This window comes from Haliotis asinina, chromosome 16, assembly GCF_037392515.1.
Source record: "Haliotis asinina isolate JCU_RB_2024 chromosome 16, JCU_Hal_asi_v2, whole genome shotgun sequence".
Lineage (NCBI taxonomy): Eukaryota > Metazoa > Mollusca > Gastropoda > Lepetellida > Haliotidae > Haliotis > Haliotis asinina.
In genome coordinates, this window is record NC_090295.1 from 26,287,417 (window position 1) to 26,312,029 (window position 24,613).

At 38.7% G+C, this 24,613-nt stretch overlaps 1 protein-coding gene across 1 annotated transcript; it reads right to left on the reverse strand.

Annotated features, from left to right (window-relative positions):
* Positions 1–841: 841 nt before the first annotated feature.
* LOC137268341 (forkhead box protein L2-like) lies at positions 842–6,213 on the reverse strand. The gene is made up of 2 exons (XM_067802894.1): positions 4,870–6,213; positions 842–1,214 (listed from the first exon to the last, which is right to left on the reverse strand). The coding sequence occupies exon 1, from the start codon at positions 5,758–5,760 to the stop codon at positions 4,870–4,872; it is 891 nt and encodes a 296-aa protein (XP_067658995.1). The 5' UTR covers positions 5,761–6,213; the 3' UTR covers positions 842–1,214.
* Between the last annotated feature and the right edge of the window lie 18,400 nt (positions 6,214–24,613).

Sequence of the window (24,613 nt, forward strand, 5' to 3'; positions counted from 1 at the left end):
CCCAATAATGTAATCTCTATTTGTTAATGTGTGTCACCTTCCCGACGATGATAACTAAAACCCCTAACAAACGTCACATCTCCACTTGAAAATAAATATTATCTCGCCATAAGAAAAAAAAACGTGGATGGATTAACCGTTCCAGGAACTAAGAGTTTTTTCACCATCCAGTGTGTGATGATTTTTCAAAATTAGCCGCCAGCGACCATACTCACATCACTGTCAACATGATTCTGGGCACTAGACAGCTGATCTTTTTGTTCGCTCACGTTATGTAAGACTTTCCGATTACACTTCAACGTCGCTGATTATGTGTTCAGTAGTTTAGTTAAATTCATGTTCTTAAGAACTCTAAGTTCACTCGTTATGGTACTGAAATAAATTCGTACATGGACTCGGTCACAGAGTATCATGAACAAATCCAATATGCTTACTCGGAAACCGTGTCATGATACCTTTGAAAATGCTAAGTTCCGTTTCCATCCATACAACTTCCTGTTAATTAACACAATTGCACTGATCGACCTAATTAAGTAAAGGTAAGGGACAATAGATTTTGAAAAAGAAATTCTAAACCACATTTTGCCTCAACTCATTTCACACCACCCACATCCTTCTTAAACTGTGAGCAAGTCCTCCTGAAGAAATTGATCTGAAAGATAAGACCCACGCGGGGACTCCTTTAAAGATTTCCTCAAACTGAGCGGTCACATTAGTACGAAGAATTATGTTCAACTCATATGCTCACCCCTCGGAATCCACCAATACGACGTCCTGCGGTTTTCATTTAGATCCCACACATATCTCCCAGTGCCAAATTTATCACGAATACACATCAGTCTCGGCAATAATATAATTATTTATTGACAAACTCAATTCGAAAGTTCTCCCTTGAAATATGTACCTGGTGGTGCTTGTAAAGACAAGTATAACACCACTGCTTGTAATATGTTATAAAACAGCGAAATGTATTAAGCATAAGAACCCTGTACCATCCGAGAACAGATATATGTAATAAATGAAAATAACCCAGCCTTGCTATAGCCAGGATGTCGATTTCCCGGAGCAGTGTCCACACTGCAATTTGCCACAATCACACGTGCATACAGTTGCTTCTTTCAAGACGTTCTGGACTTCAATCAACCTGACCCATGACAGACACCGGTGTACCTTTGTGTACACGATCTCAGGCACGACTGGAAATCACATCTTGGCTACCTGCAAGGAAAGAACAGTGATTAGAGAGATATTTGATATTAATTTATGTATATTCATTTATTGTGTATTTGTACATGTGTACACGCATTTGAAAGATTTTACCTGTGGCTATCATCAGTGTTGATAAATTTCTCTGTCAGTTCATTATAATTGAGCAGATCTACTCTAGGATCTCTGCGCTGATGTCTGCACATCAGATGCAGGGGGATATTGTCTGTGATATACCATATATGTGTTGGAGCTATATGAGTATTATCAATTTATACAACGCTTTTCAAATCATCATGGAACACAAACGTGCAAAGTCCTGACATTAAGATCTAAAAAATATTATATTGGGTCGACAAAAATATTTTCTCATAGTTTTATGATGTGGCAATTAGTATAAGCATTGTCACGTCAAATATTATTTGAAATATAACGGACAATGATAGTTTATTCTCTGTGTCCTGATTGGTTAAGACTGGGAAAATAGTTTAGTATCTTTTGATACCTGCTGTTGTTACGCCGGTGTTAAAACGAGTTATTTCAACAAAAAGATACATATCTGACACAAACATATGTAGGTATTCACGCTAGGATATAACCTAAGATTTACAGCGCACAGATCTAGTGGAAAGATCCATCATTTCAAGAAAACCGCCCATCTGCGAAACCACATGTAAAAACAAAAAAAACCCCGATAATGTGGGTGTTTTTTCGTTGTTTAACTAGCACTAGCAATGTTAAAACAATATCTTAGCCATTAACATTACAAGCGTAGCAAAGCTTAGCTTGTAATAATAGCCCGTTGTCCAAACGATAATTGTTTTCCCGTATGTTAAAGAATATCAATCTCCCTGTACTTCTTCATCCAGAACAAGGCACAATTCGTTATTTTGCTTTCCAAAACGAAAAATGCATCCTAATGTTCCTACGAACTAAACTGTATTCGGAAATCTGTTGGTGCGTTTACTTGCAAAGGACTGTATCGGCGTGTTTCAATTCGGGAAATAAGTACCATCGCGCATTGTGACTATGACCACCGGCGCCCTTTATCAGTTTATGTTCGACCAAGAGATCGATATGTCTGTTAAGTCATTATCTTATTTCTACCATACTCGATAGAATCTCAATTTGAGTTTTTTTCCCCGTACACATGAGAATCACTTTTTGTCCCGACTGCTCGTTACAAAATATATCCCGAAATGTCTGTCTGTTGTTTAACGCTGCGATAGTCAAGCAAAATGGCAGCTTTCTGAAAATACTCGAATCCTAAATGACCTTATGAGCATCACTGTACAGAACTGGGATGTAGTCCTATACATCCACAAAGGCACGGAGTCTGAACACCCGATCCCGTCTGTGGCACCCTTATGAATATAAGTTGATGCAGATCAATTCTTACCCGGACTTTAACCGAGTTCTGAAATGTGTTTGTAAACGTCTTTGTACACTGTCACTGCTTTGACAAACACGCACGTGGATATGTGCGAATTAAAACCGTTTACCTTGTAAGTAAATGACTGAAATAGACTACATTTCATCTCGTCTTATATTGTTTGTCATTTCAACCCTGACTAGGTGTTGACGCTTTCCTCGAACCTTATTTCACAGTTGGCGAAATCCGAAAAGCTGTTATTACCTGAGATAGGTCTTACATTGTCAAACCAAATATTATTGTACATTTGTACAAACAAAAATTCTGCAACTGAGAAAGGACAAGAATGAGTCACAGATGAAGACACTACTGGTTCCGATTTATGCGGCTGGACCACCTCCAAACAGAGCAGAACAAACTCCTCCTTTTAATGAACACAACCTTCCGACAACACTGTCATGTTCATTAGCAACAATTATTTTGTAAAATTTTCGTGAAATTCCTATCAGAATTTCGAATCTTTATGACACTGGTGTATCATAAAAATTATAGGAAACCGCGGACAGGCGGCTGAAATTGTGTCGCGATTGTGTTACGCATGGTTACTTGTCCTGCATCATACAAGATATGTTTATAGCTATGTTAATATCAACGGTTACTGGCGTGACGGCATCGTTAGTTTCAAATGTCAAACAAGCAATAATTGTACTGTTACAGACAATTAAAACTTTATGGTATAACCCAAACAAGTCGCATCGTGGGTCATGTTTCGTTTTGTACAGTTCAACCTATTCGTACTCCCAACACAGGCACAGAAAACATGCGTGTTTCACGTTATCTCTTTGGGAATCTAATTTCACGTGTCACAACCTCTGTCCACTTAATTTGACACTGAAGCTCATCTCATCATTTCAACCGAAATGAATACTTTTCCCCATTTTAAACATGTTCCCACACTAAGATTTGATGTCTGGTCTACTGGGCTGTAGCTTCCCCACAAGGGAAACATTACCGTGGAATATTACTCTGGGAAAAGGGGCAATGTTACGAACGTTCAGAAAGCTCGCAGTTAGCATGTAATCACTTTTAGGGTATCTGAACTTGTTTATTATTTAGCTCAGTCAAGACCTGCGTAAATAGCTGTTGATACACAGGCGTTTTGTCCTTAATGCGACAATTGTGGAGACGTTTCAAAGATATATAAGGTCACTGATGGAACTCACAATCAATAACACAATTTATACTCTCATAACCGTATTTCCATTTTGTTTGTTGTTATCTATTTGTTGTTATCTCTTTGGGTCTGAAGTTTAAAAAAAGCTGTTGGTCGAGTTGCATGAAGGTACAACATATCATTTTGAATGAAGGTACAAGAATATCATTTTGTTTTGATGAACACAAAATATGATTATTGTGCTCTTAATGTGTTTTCACAAATGTAAAGTCAAAATTCTTTAAACCCAATACCGTGCATTCACTGCACATTAGAAACGATTCGAACAGATTGAGATCAGCCTATTCGACTACTACGTATTTGAGGAAAACGTTACGTGGGCTAATGATATAGAACTGGAAAATACAGGTCGCAATTGCATGTTATCGATTCCAATCAAACAAATGTCAACACCGAAACATATATAGTCTTCATCTATTTTCCGACGAAAATACGGGCAAATTAATTCACAACAAATATAAAGATATTAGCGTTTTGACGTGTTTCTGTATCAATGTTTTGAACATCATACTAAAATCAATGAATGTTGTATGCGTGTGTATTTATTATGAATAAGACTATTATTTGTGTTGGCACATATGTTGAATTAAATGTATACGCTATTTTCCTTTCGTGCTCTGGTGGTTTTCTTCCCCAACTAATTGTTAGAATAAGCTGGATCAGGTGAAATTTGGCTAACCTCGCCCGTTTCAGTCTTCCGGGACCCCAGAAAACCAACACCCCGGCACGATGCTAACTAGCTGATAATTTTACAGCTCTGGGTGAAAACAAAGACTTGTCGCAGCCATAGTTTCCAAATATTTATGTTTGACTTTGCCATGGTGTATTAAACCTTTTTCAAATGAATATACTAAGTAAATAACGTACTGGCACTGGCACAAATGGAAAATAGGAACATCGCTGAGTAGGAAATATTCATGAACTCAAACACAAACATTCTAAAAATTTGAATTGAGTCATAGTATGGTCATAACTTTAATTATGGTGTGCAAGAATAAATGCTTCTACATATGTTTATTTTAATCACTATGTTTTCAACGATGTAAATGTTTAACACCTACCTGTCAGTCCAGTAAGTATAATGCATAGGGCTGAAAGAAGACTCGCTTTGCTGCCTACACGGAAAGGCGAAAGGTCCCGACGCCCCAGGAACAGAACTGTAGTCGTTGAACTGATGGGGATATGGTGACGGAGATGGCGATATTTGCATGCTCGATTGCATTCCAGGGTAGGCATTTATTGAGGACGGCACCCGTTGACATGACCCGTAGTTATTTATTTGTGACATCCCAACATTTGATGAAGAATTCGGTGCAAAACTCCAAGGCGAATATTGTGAATACTGAGAATATGGAGGGCTGAAATAGTTTTTCGTCAGGGTAAGTTGATTAAAAGCGCAACTTGAGTCAGCGAAAAGAGGCTTTGGGAGCGATATTGCGGCACGATAGGGTCTTTTCATTCGCCGACGACGCCTGTAGTTTCCTTTCTCAAACATGTCTTCAAATGCCGGATCCAGGGTCCAGTAATTGCCTTTTCGCTCTCCACCACCCTCACGAGGCACCTTAACAAAACACTCATTCAGACTCAGATTATGTCGTATACTGTTTTGCCATCCCTTTTTGTTCCGTTCGTAGTATGGGAATTTGGAGATGATATACTGATAAATGCCACTGAGTGTCAATCTCTTTTCGCTCGAATCTTTAATTGCCATAGCAATCAGAGCGACGTAGGAATATGGCGGTTTTTGATTTGGGTCGGAGTGATTTTCAGCATCTTTTGACATTTCAGATTTCGTATCCTTGCCATCAGCATTCTTCTTGTCAATGAAATCTTCTTGCAATTTTTCTGTTTTCACAATTTTGTTATCAATTTGTGAGTGATCGTTTTTCATCCCTAATCCCGCAACATAGTCGGAGCTGACAGGAACTTTGTAATCCAGGTGGTCCATGTTGAATTGATTCAGTCTTGTCCAAATGACTGACTAATGATGGCGAGCTCCGATCTGACTAAATAGCTTGATTTATGACCTGCCGTGACACCCTACATGCACATCAGTTAGTTTACATGAGCTGCGAGGATTGTTTATATAACTTCGGCCTGAGTTATTTCACGTGGGTTCCAATGGCCAAAGCACTAGCCTTTTAGTCACTTTTCAACAGCTCCCATGGTGTAGTATATATCCATTTAGTGTCAGTCCCAACAGTGATGATATCTGGACAACTGCTTTCGGTTGAGTCAAGTGGGAGACTGTCGAACGTTCCAAACAGGAGAATAGTATGTGTAGAGCTATAGGGCTATGTTATCGTCTCTGTCGTGTCTCCCCGTCGTTTCCGGTAAGCTTGAAACGAGTTTGACTTTCAGTTTTCGGATCAGTGCAAATTGCTATTTCTTACACGCATGGTAAAGAAAATGAAAACACATCGCTGATAAATAGTCGCTTCGAACTTAAACTTCTCACTGGCAGAGGCTGACAGCGGGAATTTCATTTACGGCAGTCAAAGGAATCTTCCTGTCAATCAAAATATTCCTTCCGTTTGTTTGGTCGTGCAGGGGAGGCAGCAGCCAATTGAAACCACGTGTCGACAGCGAAATAGCTGAATCGCAATTAGCTGGCGCTCCGCCCATTTGTCATTAGCCAAACCCACCCGTAGAGTACAGAATACATATGCATTCATGAAGGTGGAGAAAGGATTATACGCCGGTCGACCAACTTTTGTCGTACCTGTTTTGGATTAAGCTTTAAAATATATAATACCTCCATTCCACCTCCGACCAAATATTATTTTTTCATATTTATTTGATATTTCAACTAACGAAATAAAGACTGAAGCCGTCATCCATAAAGACCGTACAATATTGCAGGTCCCAACGGTATAATCATACATACATACATGCATGCATGCATGCATACATACATACATATTGCTGTAATAATAATAATGTAGTAGAGATAAAAGGAAGAAGCCCTTCCAACTTAAAATGTGTTGTTTTTTTAAAAATTTGTACGATTATTGGTTCAGTATAATACAGTGTCACTAAAACGACACTGAACGCATACTCAGTAGCGGATAATGATATCCAGGAGTGAGCAATATATGTAAATACGGGAGACCCAGAAAAAATAAGTGATATGAAAGAACCAGCTGCAGTATTCGAGACAAGAAGTTAATGAGTCAGGGAGGAGCAAACTGAAACAGTTTCTATCAAGGAATCATATTTCACGTGGATGTATGTTAATGAGAACTGATGCACCAGTACAAAAAAGAAACACGCCATACAGCGGTTGTGTAATGTACGTTAACGTGTACTGCCATGTGAAGTGAGGCATATTGTTCCTTTAATGTTATCTGTTGATTTTTATTTGATTGGCATTTTGGAACCACACCTCCCTAACTACGTCATATGGAGACAGGATTATATATATATATATATATATATATATATATATATATATATATATATATATATATATATATATATATATATATATATATATATATATATATATATATATATATATGTGTGTGTGTGTTATAGTATATAGTATTATAATTATATATGTATGCTATAATGCATTCTTAAATGATCGAAGACGTACGTATTTGATTTCTCATATCTAAAGCAAACTCACTGATGTCGTTAAATGCTACTGAGATGGATATCTCTAATAATGTTTATGTCAATACAACTTGTTTCCATCAGATCGTATGTGTTCACATAAGAAATCAAATCAAGCTGTCTGTAATTAAACATATTTGTAATTATCTCTATTCGAAATGTCGCAAAGCCATGATATCTTAATTAAAAGGATTCAGTAATATCAGTAATTTACAAATACGCATGAAAACCGCATTCCATGCGAATGGAGTGACAACTTCTTGACATAGGGCAAGAGTAAAATAACAAGACAAGTGTTCCACCGTCGCCTTGGGACATCCAAGTCAAGTTAAACAGTTTCGCGGTGATGAGGTGGTCTAGTGGTTAAAGCGTTTGCTTGTCGCGCCGAAGCTCTGGGCCGATGTTTTAAATCTCACATCAGGAGTCCCAGTCGTGATACTGTTAGAATAAATTACTCACTCATTCACTGACTAGAGTTATAAAATTCATATGCATATTGTTTGGAGAATTTGATGATTTGACCAAATACCACAGTAAATCAATACTATAATTGAACAATCAGTCACAAATACGGTTGGCTATTTGTACTTACTATTTTTTTTTAAAAAAAAACGCGATGTTATCAATGAATATACAATACATGTGTGGCATGAAGCGGAGTGATCATTTGACCCAGGAACACTTATGCAGCGTATAAACCCAGGTCTTCGGCGGGACAAAGGAACGCTTTAACCACTAGCCACATGTTTGAACTCGTTTTCTAACGCTAGTGGTGTTTTTATTACCACGTTAAAAATGTATTTGTGTAACATCATATTAATTAGTCACACCTGTAGCTAAATCACCCGTGTTGCTCCAATCAATATAAAATTGGTTGATAATATACTCTTCAGAAACGTAGGGGAGTATGAACTTTCAATTTGGATAGGAAGTGTAAAAGTTAAGAACCGTTTCAAGAACACAATCTTATGAACCACCCCTACACACAACGCATGATATACACGTGCACAACGCAGTAGCCCCATACACGTGCATGGGGCCCCATTCTTGATTTTGACGTTTTTTCAAGAAAGTCGAGAAATCACTTAGAACATTAATTTTAACACCCATCTTGCATCATACACTTGTTAAATGTTTTTTTTATAGTTTGTTTTAAAATGAAAATCGTATACATGCAAATTACATGCCACACACCAATTATCTTTCAAAAACGACTACATTCCAAATAACTGTGGTTGTAGGGAAGTGCAAATGGTGATGCACTCTCGAAACATTCAGTAATATCACATCAACATTGACTGACTCCGATAAATATCCTTAGTATTTTTAATCGTAAATAAACCAAAATGTAGATTCCCTACTTTTTTAAAGAGTATATTTAAGAGTATATCTAGGGGTATTGGTATTTTTATGATTGATATATCATCAGATTGTCAATGAATAAATTCATCACTTTTCATAATTTCAAAATTTACATATATTCCTAACTATTTTTGTCCAGTATATATCAAGTTTAACTTAACTTTATTTATTTACTTAACAGATATTTGCACATTTCTGAAACTGCGTAACCAAGTATTTCATCGATATTAAGAGGAAAATCCCGAAGGTGGAACAGTGCTATCCGTTACATTCGATAGGCAGGAAGAAAGTCAGTCATAATAGATCTTTAGTATCAACAATCAATACTGCCTTTCTGTAAAACCTATATGAACTATTGCTTCCTCAATATTCTGACAGCGTCACTGTGGACATTAGGCTTTTTGTAAATACAATTATTATTATCTTCATCATTATTATTACTAAACTGCACACATCATACGATGTTTTACATGGTTTCGGACCATTCCCAGACACCCGTGCTTGCTCGTGTTTTAGAGGCGATGTGACAGGTGCTTGTTTGACATTTCAAATGATATCCGTGCTGCACATGCGTCGATAAACATATCAACATTGACAGCGATTGTCATTGGCAATGCCTTTGATTTCGGAACAGTCTGATATGGTCTTGATGGTGCTATGATGCTTCACGACCATGGAAGATGAGGACACGTTGGATCTAAGAAAGAGTTGGAGAATTAAGAAAAAGGCAATCTTCTGTTTATTAATGACCTGTGAAAGAGGGTATTCCCCAAACTGCTGAAATACGTGCATGTTTGATCTCAATTTCAAAACAACGATCGTTTACTCTGCATGCAACATGTTCCGTCAAATATTGTGTTAGGGGTCCCAAAATATCATTTATTTAGTATACTCTTAACAGTTATGGTTGTAGTAAAGTGCAAGGGGTGATGCACTTTCAAAACATTCGTTATCATAATGCCATCATTGTTTGACGCCGGTACATCTTCCAGTCTACAAATTGAAGTACCCTTACTTTGTTTTTAAGTTATATGTTGCACTCGCCCTGTCATTGCACTGTGATGGTTGGTTGCAGTCTTAGTCGATCCAATTGTATTTCTTTATTTGTCAGCAACAGCATATAGTAGTGGTCGAGGCTTTTACCTGTGTGACAAACGTCTGAGACCTGCATCCTTCGCTTCCCGTAGCTGACTGACTCATATGACTGGTATACTGATAAAAGAGGCATTAGTGACTGAGGTCACTCCGCTTTTAGCAATATTCCAGCAATATCATAGCAGGAACATCAGAAATGGGCTTCACATGTTGTACTCATGTGGGGAATCGAACCCAGGTCTTGGTGTGAAGAGCGGATCACTAGGGTACCCAGATGCCCTAAAGAGACATTATTGCAAATCACTCGCTCTCCACAGAACTCGCTGACAATATACATATGAGATTCTTCTGCTAAACAGAGACGTGTTAAACACTATGTTGCCTTGTCGAAATGATACCCCAGTACGATGTTTACTCCACTACCAAGTATAACTCACTCTGTGACCTTGCCGACATTGTGTCCCAGGACAAAATATATCCTCCTGCCACGTATCACTCACTGTGTGACCTTCCTGATATGGTATCCCAGTACAATATTTACCCAGTTACCACGTATCACTCACTAAATGACCTTCCTGATATGGTATCCCAATACGATGTTTATTCCGCCACCAAATATTCCCTCACGACATGACCTTTCTGATATAGTGTTTCAGTATGTTGCTAACCTTGTTTTCAAGTATCACTCACTAAAGTTTTCATCGAATTCGTCTCCGTGAATGTCAGGTGGATAGCTGGCCATTTTAATTTTTGTGTGTGTAAGCCCAACAGGTTGCAAAGAGTCCTATTTAACCAGTATGGAGGATGTAGCTTGACTGTAATGGACTACGGCGAATGATGTATGTAAATATTTTTACAACAGAAAGTTTGCAGTATGGAAATTATATCGGTAGAACTAGTCTCTTCAGAAAATGCTTGAAGCGCATTAAGAAGAATAGTTTTACTCAAGCCTTGAAAATAACTTATTGACCCTTCATGAAACTGAGCAGTGCTCGTAGGTACGTATCAAGTGAAACCCTTAAAACAAAAATTAAAAGGCACATACATTGCAAAAATAAACTGTGGGGAAAGACATTAGGACTGTCTCTCTCTTGGAACTGATTTCGGCTAAGTGGATTAATCAGAAACGTCAGCATTATTATTGTTACGTGTGAACTGAGAGGCAATTTGTGTTGCAAAACAAGCAGCAAATTAACCGTAAGAACGGTTTGGTAGATGCATTTCTACATAAACACTAAATCGAACGTATAGTGAGGTATCGTTTGAGAAAATAAACATTAGTTTAACTCCGAGAAAAACAATTTGCCAGTTATCCCTTACCCTACGGTCTCAAGCATGTGGTGTATAACTGATCTGTCTGTTGAAAAACATTCACTTTAAACTTGTAAACTCGTCCGTCTGCAATGATATACACTGGTCAGGTGGACTGAGCCCATAGTATGCGTAAGTCAGATTGGCCAGGATCAACCAATATTGCATGTTATACGGAGATGTTCGTTGACCGTTGGCGATGGGCATCTATGCCTTGGTGATAATGGAACAGGTGCGCTTGAGTAATGGTTTCGTAGGTGTTGGTTCCTGGCATGAGATTAAGTCACCTTCGAGTCAGAGAAGCTACCAAAAGGAGACAAGGCAATATTTTATTGATAGGTGTCTTCGTGTGGTAGCGCGTGACAGCAGCTAAAACGAACGCCCTGTACATCCTTAAAAATGGTAAAAGATAGTTTACGAATGCAACCCTCTGTATGTCCTCTGAAATACAAAAACCAAAACATTTTGAGTGAGTGAAGATTACGCAATATCTATTTATCTACCTTTTTATCTATTTATCTATCTATCTATTTATCAATGTGTATCTTAAGGGAGAAGTGATTACTGTTAAACAGATTGTTAACCACACACACACGCGCGCGCGCTCACGCACGCACACACACACACACACACACATATATATATATCGAAACACCTTTAAGAGAATTTCGTTGTTGTGCATTTGCCACATTGTGTAAACTCTACATCTTATCAAGGTAGGGTAAAGAAAATAGGCACTGCCCTAGTCGTGATACCGTCTGAATGACACCCAAACCAGGAAAGAAACAAGACGCCTGGGATGTACTTGTTTCTGTGCGCTATCGTAGTAGGTCGGGCTTTCTCGTTAAGTATTTCTTGGGGTTTAACGAAGCATCGCTAAGCACCCTATTCGATCATGGTTGGCTAGTAGATAAACATTACTCGATACAGGCCTGTCACCGACAGGGTGTTTCATATTTGGAGTTGGCATGCTTTAAGTGTGCGATTTGTTTTACCAAATATCCGTCAGATCAAGCTGGGAAGAACTCCGTGTGTATAACAGCTGGAAAACGCACTGGTACAAAATTACTGGAACACTTGATTTTATTGGTTCAGGTGCATAAAAATGAGAAACAGTCCTAACCAACACAAGTTACCCCCCTTCCAGAAGATCCACGAATATTGTGTCTTTCCGAATTATACAAGCCCTTTTTATGCTTTACAATGTCACCAGCAATGAAATTCCTCCATCTTTGGGGATGGATCACCAGACCCATCTGTGTTTGTTTTTACTGTTTTACATCAGAACTTAATGGTGACTTTGTCCAAACCCAAACGTACGATTATTATACAGTTCCATACACTAACGATTTGGTGTCCAAGTACGATATTTACCCCCTGCTACGACGTATCACTCACTGTGTGACCTTGCTCATATAAAATCCAAGTACGATATTGATGCTTCGCTAACTAGTCCCGAACAGTTTTCGTGAATGGCTGTATTTCAGGATGAGTGAGTATGGCCCTAGAAACCAAGACATACCTAAAAACACAATCAGTTCATAAGTTTACAGGACGTAAATGTATCTGACAGTATAATAAGCACAGAAATACTCCAAAAAGTAAAGAATTCACTAATACAAATAATGATGTAGGTTTCACATAGATTACTTCACTTCAGGAACTTGATGATGTGAATTTCCCGCACTGTTTTACAGTTTAGTTTCCGAATTCCGATACCTACGTCTCGTTGATATACAGCTCACATACGGCGCATTCATTAATTTGACCCTCCTGCCTCAAAAATATGTAGGGACTCTTTTAAAAGTTTTAGCCTTATTGGTAATTGTTTAAGCGACATTCTATAATTTGGATAGTGAAAATGAAGCATGCAGCTTTGTGGTCAATAACTCTTTTGTGGATTCTTACACCGTTATCAGGCTAAAGGTGACTGCAACCCAACATTGTAAGCTTCATTACCTTCTACCCATTAGATCTTGACTGGGCGCTAGTACCATGACGTCAAATGGTCAACAGCTACAATGCTATTGACGACTTAATAATAATAAATATACACTTCTATAACGCTTGTTCCCAGTATAATCAATTGCTCAAAAGCGCTAGTGAGCAATGACCTGTCTTGGAAACACACATAGTGTAACAGTAGCAGACTTTTTAAAAAAATGAGTTTTCAGTAGTGCTTAGAATAATTCAGGCAACGCGAGACATGACGTTACGGATAAGCCCTACATGTAAGATTCTGCTGATGAAATTCCGCAACACACACAGTATAGCCGATAGACCACTGGTTTTCTGACGGATCTTATGGTCGAACACGTAAATCCGCAACACTATGTTGAAAACCTTTTCCTGAGGAAAAGATCTATTGCACGTTTTTCTATTTGGGCCTGTGAAAGAATGTTTTCAAATGCTTTTATTCTTAATGGGTACTGTGGTGAGATAAAGGCTTCGAGGCAGTTTGACTGCACATTTCCGATCCGATATTCATCTTAAGTTAGGCCGAAGAGAGTTTAGATGCAGATAAATTCAGAACATTTAATCTACTGCAAATAGTGCTCCTTGCTCATGTGACACCCGAGTTCAGCATGTCACATGTTACGGGTATGTCTAACGTGTATGCTGTGTATCCGTGTATGAGGTATACGGATATTACAAATGAAGAGATTTTCTTTTCCAAAGGTATCAGACTCTGAAACTTATTTTTATTCAAACGATCTTGGAACGGAAACTACATATAGGAGAGTCATGTTCTACAGTCACATCACAATTTTATGTCACTGTGTAAATTATGTTTCTTTTCATTTTAACTTAAACAAATTCCTAACAACTTTGCAAGCTATGAAAAGGAAAATGACCATAAACGTCATATCACCATGGCTTAAATAAGACTGCGTTGGTGTAAAGTGTTGAAATACGACACATTGGGGTTTAATTTGTTTAACGTTTACATGTACAGATTATTCTTGTCTAGTCATCAAATTTCTTCAATAATAAAAACACCTGGTATGTATAAACGATACAAGATTTTTTGTTTTCCACATTTCTGACTCTATACACTGAACACTTCCTACAGTCACCGACCGGGATTTTATATACGGTTTGCTAATTAACCATATGTCAGGCAAGAAAGTTTAGCCCGTATCTAAACGTATTATAGTTAAGTATCGAACACTCTTTCGTTCGAGCTCGGGGAAGATCGTTGACAATTTTTCACAAGAATGTCCAGACAGTGTTGCGATGGATACAGTTTCAACAAGTTTGTGTATCGGTGTTTTTGATGAAACGTCATACTATCCGAGTTCGACGTAGTCCGAAAACATTTATGCTTGTCTTGAGAGGTACCTTGCTGGATCGTGGAGGTAAAGCTTGTTAACCTGTTCCTATGGCACGCATCGTTATATAAATTACTGTATTTTCAGGATGCCCTTGTCTGCCAAACAGATCGTGATATTAATATTCCCAATATAGCCAGTGCAAGTATAATAATGACCGCTGCTCAGTCAGTACATGTACGCTACGCAACCACGCACGCCAGTATAAAAAACTTCGTCTCAGTGTAGTGTAACGAAAAGTACTGAGGATAAGTTTACTTAGACTGCCACGCACGCCTACTATCTTTGAAGCTACTACTACTACTACTACTACTACTACTACTACTACTACTACTACTACTACTACTACTACTACTACTACTACTACTACTACTAGCAGTAGCAGCAGCCAGTCATTCTATGACGTACAGAATGGATTATAGTAGTAACTGTCAATGGTCATGGTCCAAATAATGAAATATAGATGCAATGATTATATATTACATTCATTTTATACCACAAAAATATGCACAGTGATGGATGAATTGTAATGGTCACAAAGTCTTCATGAAGTGGTATTTACTGTGTACGTTTTACTCAGTAGTACCACGTCTATGATCAGGGCTCCAGATGAAACTCCAAACTCCTGTGTCACATGTGATACTCCACACTTGTTCCAGTCCCTGAACATGTTCACATGTAGAATTAAACAAAAGCAAGCGATTCCAGAAAAATACTCTAAAATAGACGACAAAAATTAAAAACAACAACATCATTTAATATTTTGATGACATCCGAAATCTTGATGTTTGGTTATATATACAGGCAGACAGACAGACAGACAGGCAGACAGAGACTAGATGTAATTTACTCGGCTTTTCAGTTTTTCAGTTCTCTGCTTTTGGAGATAAAATGCGTTGTTTGTTAGATGCGGGCGTTTGTAATGAATGTCACCATCTGGCACTGTCTATCGCATGGACAACACTAGGCCACTAAATAGAATGTCCTCTGTTTATTCCTGCTCATATACGAGCAAATCTGACCACTTTATGATATAGATAAACTTTCTGTATACAACTGTAAAATACTATATCTGAGTATAGAGCTGGTCGCAATTCTATATGTAACTTTTAAAACATCCTTTCGACAGCCTGAGTCAGGTGGTATTTGTGTAAATGCCATTTCCATTATTTTCCCATTATCACACCAACAATTAATTATCACTGTTAATTAATATCCATTTAAAATTATCAACGCAAGAGATCCGAATTAAGTATTCTGCGATCACGGGCGAAAACTGGAATATTTCTGGGAATGAATGACAATGTGCCAGCTTTGTGTTAAAACAGCGTGGGTTTTTTACATTCAGGAGTTATCGGATTAAAAGAAACTTGGGAACAATGTATCCTAGTATTAACTAACGAGCACTAAGGATAATAGACAGCTGTACATTTTCCCGGTGTGTTGACAAACGTTTTTTCTGAAATAAGATTCCCTTTCAATTTTCAGTTGCATTTGATATATCACTCTGCACGAGATGAAGCAATGTAATATGTGTTCCAGTGTATTCTCCTCCACATATTGCTTGGACTGCTGCAACTACGTACATCATAGATAGTGTTTGATAAACATACCACACATAGTATCTTGATGTAATCTTGCCAAATGGAACCAAATTTCAATGATACAAACTTACAGCAACGTTTCATGTTGTAAATGACGTGAAAGATAAAAGCATGCAAGCAATGCACTATATCTACTTAAGACCGCCAAGTTAATTAGAGATGATAACGGCTTTTCCTGCCAGAGAGACCAAGGTATTGTATATCGTCTTTAAACAAACACTCCAATATGGGGTCGAGCTGTAGATGAAAATGTGTGTGTATGTTCAAGGTGTGGGGGAGGGGAGGAAGCTGAGGAACGCTAACGGGGGGTCCGTAGTCCAGAAATGTTACAGCCCTCGCAGACTGCAGTTCAGATGCGCGTGTACAACGTGCATTACCGGATGATGTAAATCAGGAGCTGATAAGATAAAGTTTGTTGTACACCACAAAGTACAAGCGATATTAGATAGCCCCTATTATCGATACGAACATCTGGGCTTATACATCGGCAGGTATCAGTGTCAGGACTGCCTTACATTGTCACATGTGGAATCTTTCATTGTAACTGTGTTGGATATTTGAAAGAAGAATAGACAGCCCTTTAAACAATGTATAATTTAAGCATACCGGGGAGAAATAGGTGTTATATCTTACAATTAAATGTAGGGCTTATGCCATGTCCATTGTATACGAGACTTTTGAAATAAATGTTGCCTTGGAGCAGTTACTTCATGACTACGATAAACATTAAGTGATATAAGTAAAGTACACGTAACTTAGTAATTTGTAAGAACATACATCATGATATTCAATTTATTTCCCAGTGTATGCAGACCATCTGGACACATCGCATATTCCGAACATATATGTAAGGGTTAATCATACCAGAAACATTATTTAAATTTCATATCGTATGCACATATAAACATTTAGCAACATTAATCCATCTACTTTGAAAAAGGTTACAAAGCTCATATTTTAGTAACTGGAAAGGACATTTCCCATACGTTTTTTTGGTAAGTAGGGTATTAATGTACATCACTTTAATTATTTGGTTATTCTGTTAATCCAAAAGATTATTTCTCACGTAAAAACAACTGAAATACATTTTACAAACAGGCAATGTGAATTACTTTTCCAAATCAGAAATGCATCAATGGCAAGGTGCAATGAGGTTTAAGAATTAATCCAGGCTATGTACACACCATACATTCTGCTGGTAGGACTCACCACAAACAAAGCATATTCCCTAGAATAATTTTCGTTTTTCTCTTGATGTCTACCCTCTTCTTTCTCAGAAATGTTAAACTCTTTAAAGTTTCTCATTTATCTACGATTCCAATCACTTCTCTCGTTTGCTCTTCACTGTGTCACTGGCAATTTGCACAATGTATCCGGGAGTTTACAGTGATTTCCTGTCTGTACTACTTATCCTCACGACACTACTTCATGTCAATTTTTATAAATGTTCGACAAGGAAAAACAGCTCTAGTGCACTTCACGAGCCTATGGCGGACTTCAGATAAGCTGGAACCCTATGGAAGTAATCTTCGCGCCGCTTGAATGAACTAACAAGCATCCTCAGACTAACAATTACTATGAGTTGATTTAATCAAAGCCTGTTTTGGTACTAATTAGTGTCGAACCCATTGGCAGATTTCTTCTGACCTTCCGAGCCGCCATGGATTAGTCAAGAATTACACTGCAATCTGCATAAATCCCATGCAATCGACAACGGGTGTTGGATTGCAGTACTTGCCGGTTTCGGGGCTCACGCGCTAATCAGTTTCGTCACATACGATCCCGGTAAGAAAGGCTGCTCCTTCCCATATGTTTGGGACATTCTGCTTGGTATTTGTAAAATATTGAACAAACATGTAAAAATTACATAAATATTTTCCAAGCAATTGCTTTCCCCACACCGTATCCCAAACGTGAAAAGCTTGAGGAGTTTACAAACTGATTACTTCAGTTTCTGTTGTTGTGCATAATATTATATGTTTATGTTTTTTCATGGAATTTCCCCAGTACACACGTCGTTCAAATATAAGCCATGATACCTACAGAGATGAACGTTAACTGTTTGTTATGAATGCCACAGGATCGAATTGATTGGAAACTTCCGAACAACACCGATGGAAGTTTCACGTATTAGTTATTTACTTACGCCGGCATATTGATATGCATCTTACAGGACTGTGCACACAATACATTACTGCTTAAATAGCGTATAGCTTCAATTAAATGAAAACACCTCTCATGAAAAACAGATTTTGCAAATATGGCTCGATTCAGTTCAAAAATGGTTCAAAACAGCATAGGTACAAACAGTCTTGTAACTGTCTTGGGATAAAAGCAAAAGCAAATTTTTTTAAACATGGACATCAACTTTCAGGTGTCACTAAGGGCATATTCGTCACACATAAAGTGTAGTAGGAGACAGCTTGAATCACATTTAAGTGATTAGTTTTAAATTATTTCTCCTCAAGTCAGCTCATTTCCCTTATTAACCATAATTCACCAGGTCAGCAAGTATTATTTTTCTGGTTTATTTTGTCATAGAAATGACAGCTTATTTGTTTGTTACATTCCATTTCGTATAATTATTAGTTAATAGTGTACACATTCCACGAAGCAGTGCTACATATATATCGGATTTTGCAACAAGGTATCGCAGTCACTTCCCGGTCTTTTATAGATATATTGTGAGGAGAACATTTGCCCAAAAGATGACCCGCTTAGTGATCACACTGTATAAGGGACATGACAGTGCTCAAGCTAGGAGTGATGATGTTATTTCTTTACATGTATAATATACATTGTCAGCTCGGGGACGTAACTCGCCCTGCTCCTGCAAACATCCGAGCATGAGTGTACCCCGAAGATGTCGGGACTTCAAGATTACTAGCACAAATGCTAGTATAAGTGAAAAACGATTCCGAAGTTTACACAAGCCTAAATGTAGATCAGATTCGTCGTATTTAATATGGAACCTAAATTTCGCGTGGATACTCTGTACAATTTTTTAAAAAATGAACCCGTCGTTTCATCTCCAGGCTTCTTCAATAACGACACAAGTGGTTTGAAAAGGACACACGAAAGCATATTTAAGACGGACAAAAAGACAAGCCATCACAGCAGCCCCGTAACGAGATCAGTGGTGAATGACAAACATGGACAAATCATTGACTATTTGACCATAATCTTCATAAAATACACAGTGTTTTTAAACGCTCTGACAAAATCACCATCACAGATACATATTCATTTTCACCGCAACCTGTTGTATATTTACAGTGCTTGGACGTAGCCATGTCGTCTGTGAAATACAACAGGATTTATTCCATTGTTTTGAGGACAGATTATAGAAAAATCACTGGTCGAATATATTTCCTGCAAGACTTATTAAACCACGTTGTTTTAGTTTGAAGGTATACTTCTGTAGCAATAACCCCATTCCGAATGCCGACCTAGTTGTAGAGGAACTGTAGTTACACTCCACTGACTATGTGGCTATTTGTTGTATCACTGCAGATAGCTGCTTGGGTGTAATGAAGTTTTGTTCTGTGACTACTCAGGAAAAACCTGAAGCTCACAAAGTAGTTTGGTTCTGCATTTGCGATTCTAGCGTCGACACAATCGTGCCCTTGTTTACTCAAACAGGCATTTGAATTAGGAGTGAATTAGTTTGTATTAGTGGTGACACTGTTGGCCAAATATGAGTATTACACGATAGTGAAATGTTGCCACGCTGAGAGTTCCTCAACAGCAGTTGTGCAGAAACATCACTTAGTCATCACTTCAAAATCAACTCCCGCGCTATTGTTACCTCTAGTAGCCTGACCGAAATGTACTTCAACGGCATTTCAACCCAAACCTGGCTTTTATGTTTGTTTAATGCTTTGTGAATCTGATGTTAGAACAACAACGCATTTCCCTTACCCACAGATAAGCCATAGACAAAGAGAACACGAGGCTATTATCGCGGATAATCAACATATAAGACACCATTTCCGCCATGTGAAGGTAAACATTAGGGAACATGATATGAGACTTCCTTGAAAACAACTGTACCTCTAAATGTTAGAATGTCTTCAAATACCGTGCTTTTTACATAAACTACATTTATCTAAATGGTAAGGAAGGCTCCGTGTTGTGGTACTCCCCCTTCCCCCTTAAACACCAGTTCCAAGTACACTGCCTGAAACGTTTCTGTGAAAATCTCATCTCTTGTGATATTTACTCATAGGTAATACCAATAACTGCACCCACCAAAATGTAGACAATGCCTATCCAGATCCACATATCTGCACAGGTATGTGGAAACCAACGGTCAAACATCCTGCCTCGTACTAGCGTTTATGACTTGGCCAGTTGTTTTCATGAAAGGCTTTAGCTGTGAACTGTGTTTTGAAAACAATACCTTACATGGAACATGCGTTGTTGATTAGATTCTCCTTAATCTCCCGGTTTTTGGTAGCACATAAATCATACACCCTTGTAATAAGACACAATATGTGGTAGATCAATCTGTGCCAAAAAGCTGTATACTGTGGACCCCTCCATGTCACGAGGTCAGTGGACCATTCAGTGCCGCAGGACAATACAGGTGACACCGCCATGGCACGGGAACAGATGTAGTGAATTATTCAGTGCCGAAGGACAATACAGGTGACACCGCCATGGCACGGGACCAGATGTAGTGAATTATTCAGTGCCGCAGGATAATACTGGTGACATCGCCATGGCACGGGACCAGATGTAGTGAATTATTCAGTGCCGCAGGACAATACAGGTGACACCGCCATGGCACGGGACCAGATGTAGTGAATTATTCAGTGCCGCAGGACAATACAGGTGACACCGCCATGGCACGGGAATAGATGTAGTGAATTATTCAGTGCCACAGGACAATACAGGTGACACCGCCATGTCACGGGATCAGATGTAGTGAATTATTCAGTGCCGCAGGACAATACAGGTGACACCGCCATGGCACGGGAACAGATGTAGTGAATTATTCAGTGCCGCAGGATAATACTGGTGACACCGCCATGGCACGGGACCAGATGTAGTGAATTATTCAGTGCCGCAGGACAATACAGGTGACACCGCCATGGCACGGGACCAGATGTAGTGAATTATTCAGTGCCGCAGGATAATACTGGTGACACCGCCATGGCACGGGAACAGATGTAGTGAATTATTCAGTGCCGCAGGACAATACAGGTGACACCGCCATGGCACGGGAACAGATGTAGTGAATTACTCAGTGCCGAAGGACAATACAGGTGACACCGCCATGGCACGGGAACAGATGTAGTGAATTATTCAGTGCCGCAGGACAATACAGGTGACACCGCCATGGCACGGGAACAGATGTAGTGAATTATTCAGTGCCGCAGGACAATACAGGTGACACCGCCATGTCATGGGACACGATGTAGTGAATTATTCAGTGCCGAAGGACAATACAGGTGACACCGCCATGGCACGGGACCAGATGTAGTGAATTATTCAGTGCTGCAGGACAATACAGGTGATACCGCCATGTCGACGATAGACAATCGCATTTCTCAGAATATTTTGGAGAGAATTCTGTATAAAGATAGGCATGTCATGATTGTTAATGAACTACAGTCATATCTGCCAAAGATAAAGTTTTCCTTTTCCCGGAGAAATATTTTATTCTGACATATTTTCGTCTGACGCTGTCGTTCATTTGGTCCTAACACTCCAGTCTATGTCAAATCTACGAGCATATATAACCATTATTGAAACAACGAATTTAGACACATTTTTAAGTGTAAGGCTTTGATAAATGTACAACCATAAAACACAATCATAGCAAAGAAGAGCTATCTTCTTTTCGTGGCATTAAAATCACATAGTCACATAAACGATTGTGCTATGTTTACGACTACCGGTCCCACATCCATCTGTAATTAGTCGCTCAGATTGTCGCGTTTCTTAAATTTATGGAACTCTATCGTTAGCTAGTTGGTGAGTGAGCCATATGTTGACGAAACCTAGTTAGTGCCATTTCGATGTAATATATAAAAATTGACAATATAAACAAACAGTCAAAGTGTTTCCCAAATTAAGAATAATATACTATTCAATTGAAACTGATGTCGCTATAATCCAGCTTCTGGGGATTGTGTAAATGTTAACATGAATCAGAAAAAAAGACACAGAACACAATTTGGTATGGGTCACTGACTGATACAACTCTCGATACATCTCACAGCAACAGCACGTGTTAATCCATGTGAATGATGAAACTCTCGTTAACTTGTACGACTGGCACCATATTGCTTCGAAGTGAACTTCTTGTTGCTGATGTAGCACTTACGAAGGTAACTTACAGCCCACCTACAAAGCCGTGACATCGCCTTTCCTTGACACGTGTTTGTTATGAGTTTTGTTGTTGCTGGATTTTATCGCATTTTAACATTAACAAAAACAACTGTGAGATGTCAGCTAAATGGCGTGGAAAGCCACGAGAGAGTCCGAAACTGACATCTGAGGGCACAGCATTGCAAATGGATGATATAAAACTGAAAATCTGAATCTGAAGTCTTTTTATTTTTTTACATTACACACTGGGTAGATTATGGACGTATTATTACCTAATGTTACATATACACAATCAATCCTCTATGGTAGAGAATGTTGTCAGTTTTCAATGGCTGGGATAGCAACTATGGCGAGATTTGAAATCTTACACCAATATTTGCTGTGCACTGAAGAAGAAGCTGTGAGGTTTGGGAGAATGCTAGAGTGAAAACGTGTTCACTGAAATTATTGTCGCTTATATTCACTCAAATATATTGTTATGGGACCCTACAAACAATTTGGAAACTGGTGAGGAGGGGGGTATCATTGATGAGGGTACTCCAAATATAACCCCTCTCCGTGGTCTCTTCCAGTCTGTTTTGCCATGTGCGTGTTTTATCACTGCGCGTGCTTCCAAACGACTTTCCCGAAGAAGCACGTTACCAAGTGTAGCATATTTTCCTTAACATAATTAGGCTACTGATTCTGTTCATGATCCTCCCGAATATTGCGTAGGCATCATATATTTCTTGAGAATCCTCGTACAAAATTTTCCTAAAATATACGTCCGATGTTCACCGATTCCTTCAACACACGCTGCTGACACAATCGTGACCTGCCTACTCTACTGACCGTGTTTTGCTCATGTGCTTGTGCTTTGTTACCACAGTATAATTTACAACTGTTTGTTTACACAGAGAAATAATCACAAGGACTTCCCTTGGTCGGTGGTCAATTACATGCATGTTAATGACGTAACTCTTATGTCATGCGGCAAGGGAAGTGACCTTACAGACCTCCCGACAATTCTTTTATAATAATCTTACTATTTTTCACTTACAGTTTGTCTCAACAAGCTTCCTTCGTGATACATGAAATCATGCTGACCGCACAACCTGAACCATACCATCTTATTAATCTAGAAAGAAAATATCTGGTATTGCTCTTATTTAAATGCCTACATTGCATCTGTCTCACATCATGCTACCAGGGCTGTTAAATCTTTAATGTACGCTAAGCTAAATCCAAACCAGATTCTGAGACGAATAACTTTTTATAGTTACGACACAGTGTAGTCTGTAACGGTGACTACTCCCTGAAGATGAAGGTAAATATGTAGGAGGAAAATTAATTCGTGTTGTGGAGAAGTCCAGAAATACAGGTACAGGCACACGCGTCATTATCGCTTGCATAATGCTTGTCGGGGATTTCCTGTAACCTTTAGGAAAGGAGGTGCTACATTTTGTGAACACGGAGGTTTCTTCAGGCATTTAGAAGTTGGTGTAGTAATACAGGACAAATCTTATGGATAACAACTTCTTGAATTTATTTTTCACGACGTTTCGGGGCTTGTTCTATCCCCACCAGGCCCCTGGTGATAAGACTATAGAACAAGCCCCGAAACGTTGTGAGAAATAAATTCAAGAAGTTGTTATCCATAACATTTGTCCTATATTAATACGGAGGATATTCATTCAGTCCAAAGGAACGGTGATGCATTATAGCCACTGAGGACAACGTGCATGTGCACAGGTACATTTTCCATGTGCACGGCGCTTTTAGTGAACATTAGGTAGCATATGCTCCACATTTTGTGACGACGTTGCTTTAGGAAATCAGCATATTGACCATTGATGCTTTTATCGTCTGTAATCTTCTTGGGATTCGTCCATGGCAATGAAGCCATCACAGACTTGGGCTTATATTTTCTTCCCTCCTATCTGACTGTTGTTACGAATCGCTCAACAAAATCTGCTTGGTCTCCTTTAAAAGCGATGTAAAACCGTGATGCCAAAACACTTGATGCGTTGTACCTACATGGCAGCAACCATTTGTCCGTCAAATTAAATTCTATGTAAATATTTGCACACGATGTTTAATCAGAGCACCCATGCTTAAGATAAAATGACCTGCGCGATTTCAATTCATTCTCTGACCCATG

Excerpts from the sequence above, each read along its gene's own strand:
- LOC137268341 (XM_067802894.1), bottom strand. The coding sequence starts at position 5,760 with ATGGACCACCTGGATTACAAAGTTCCTGTCAGCTCCGACTATGTTGCG.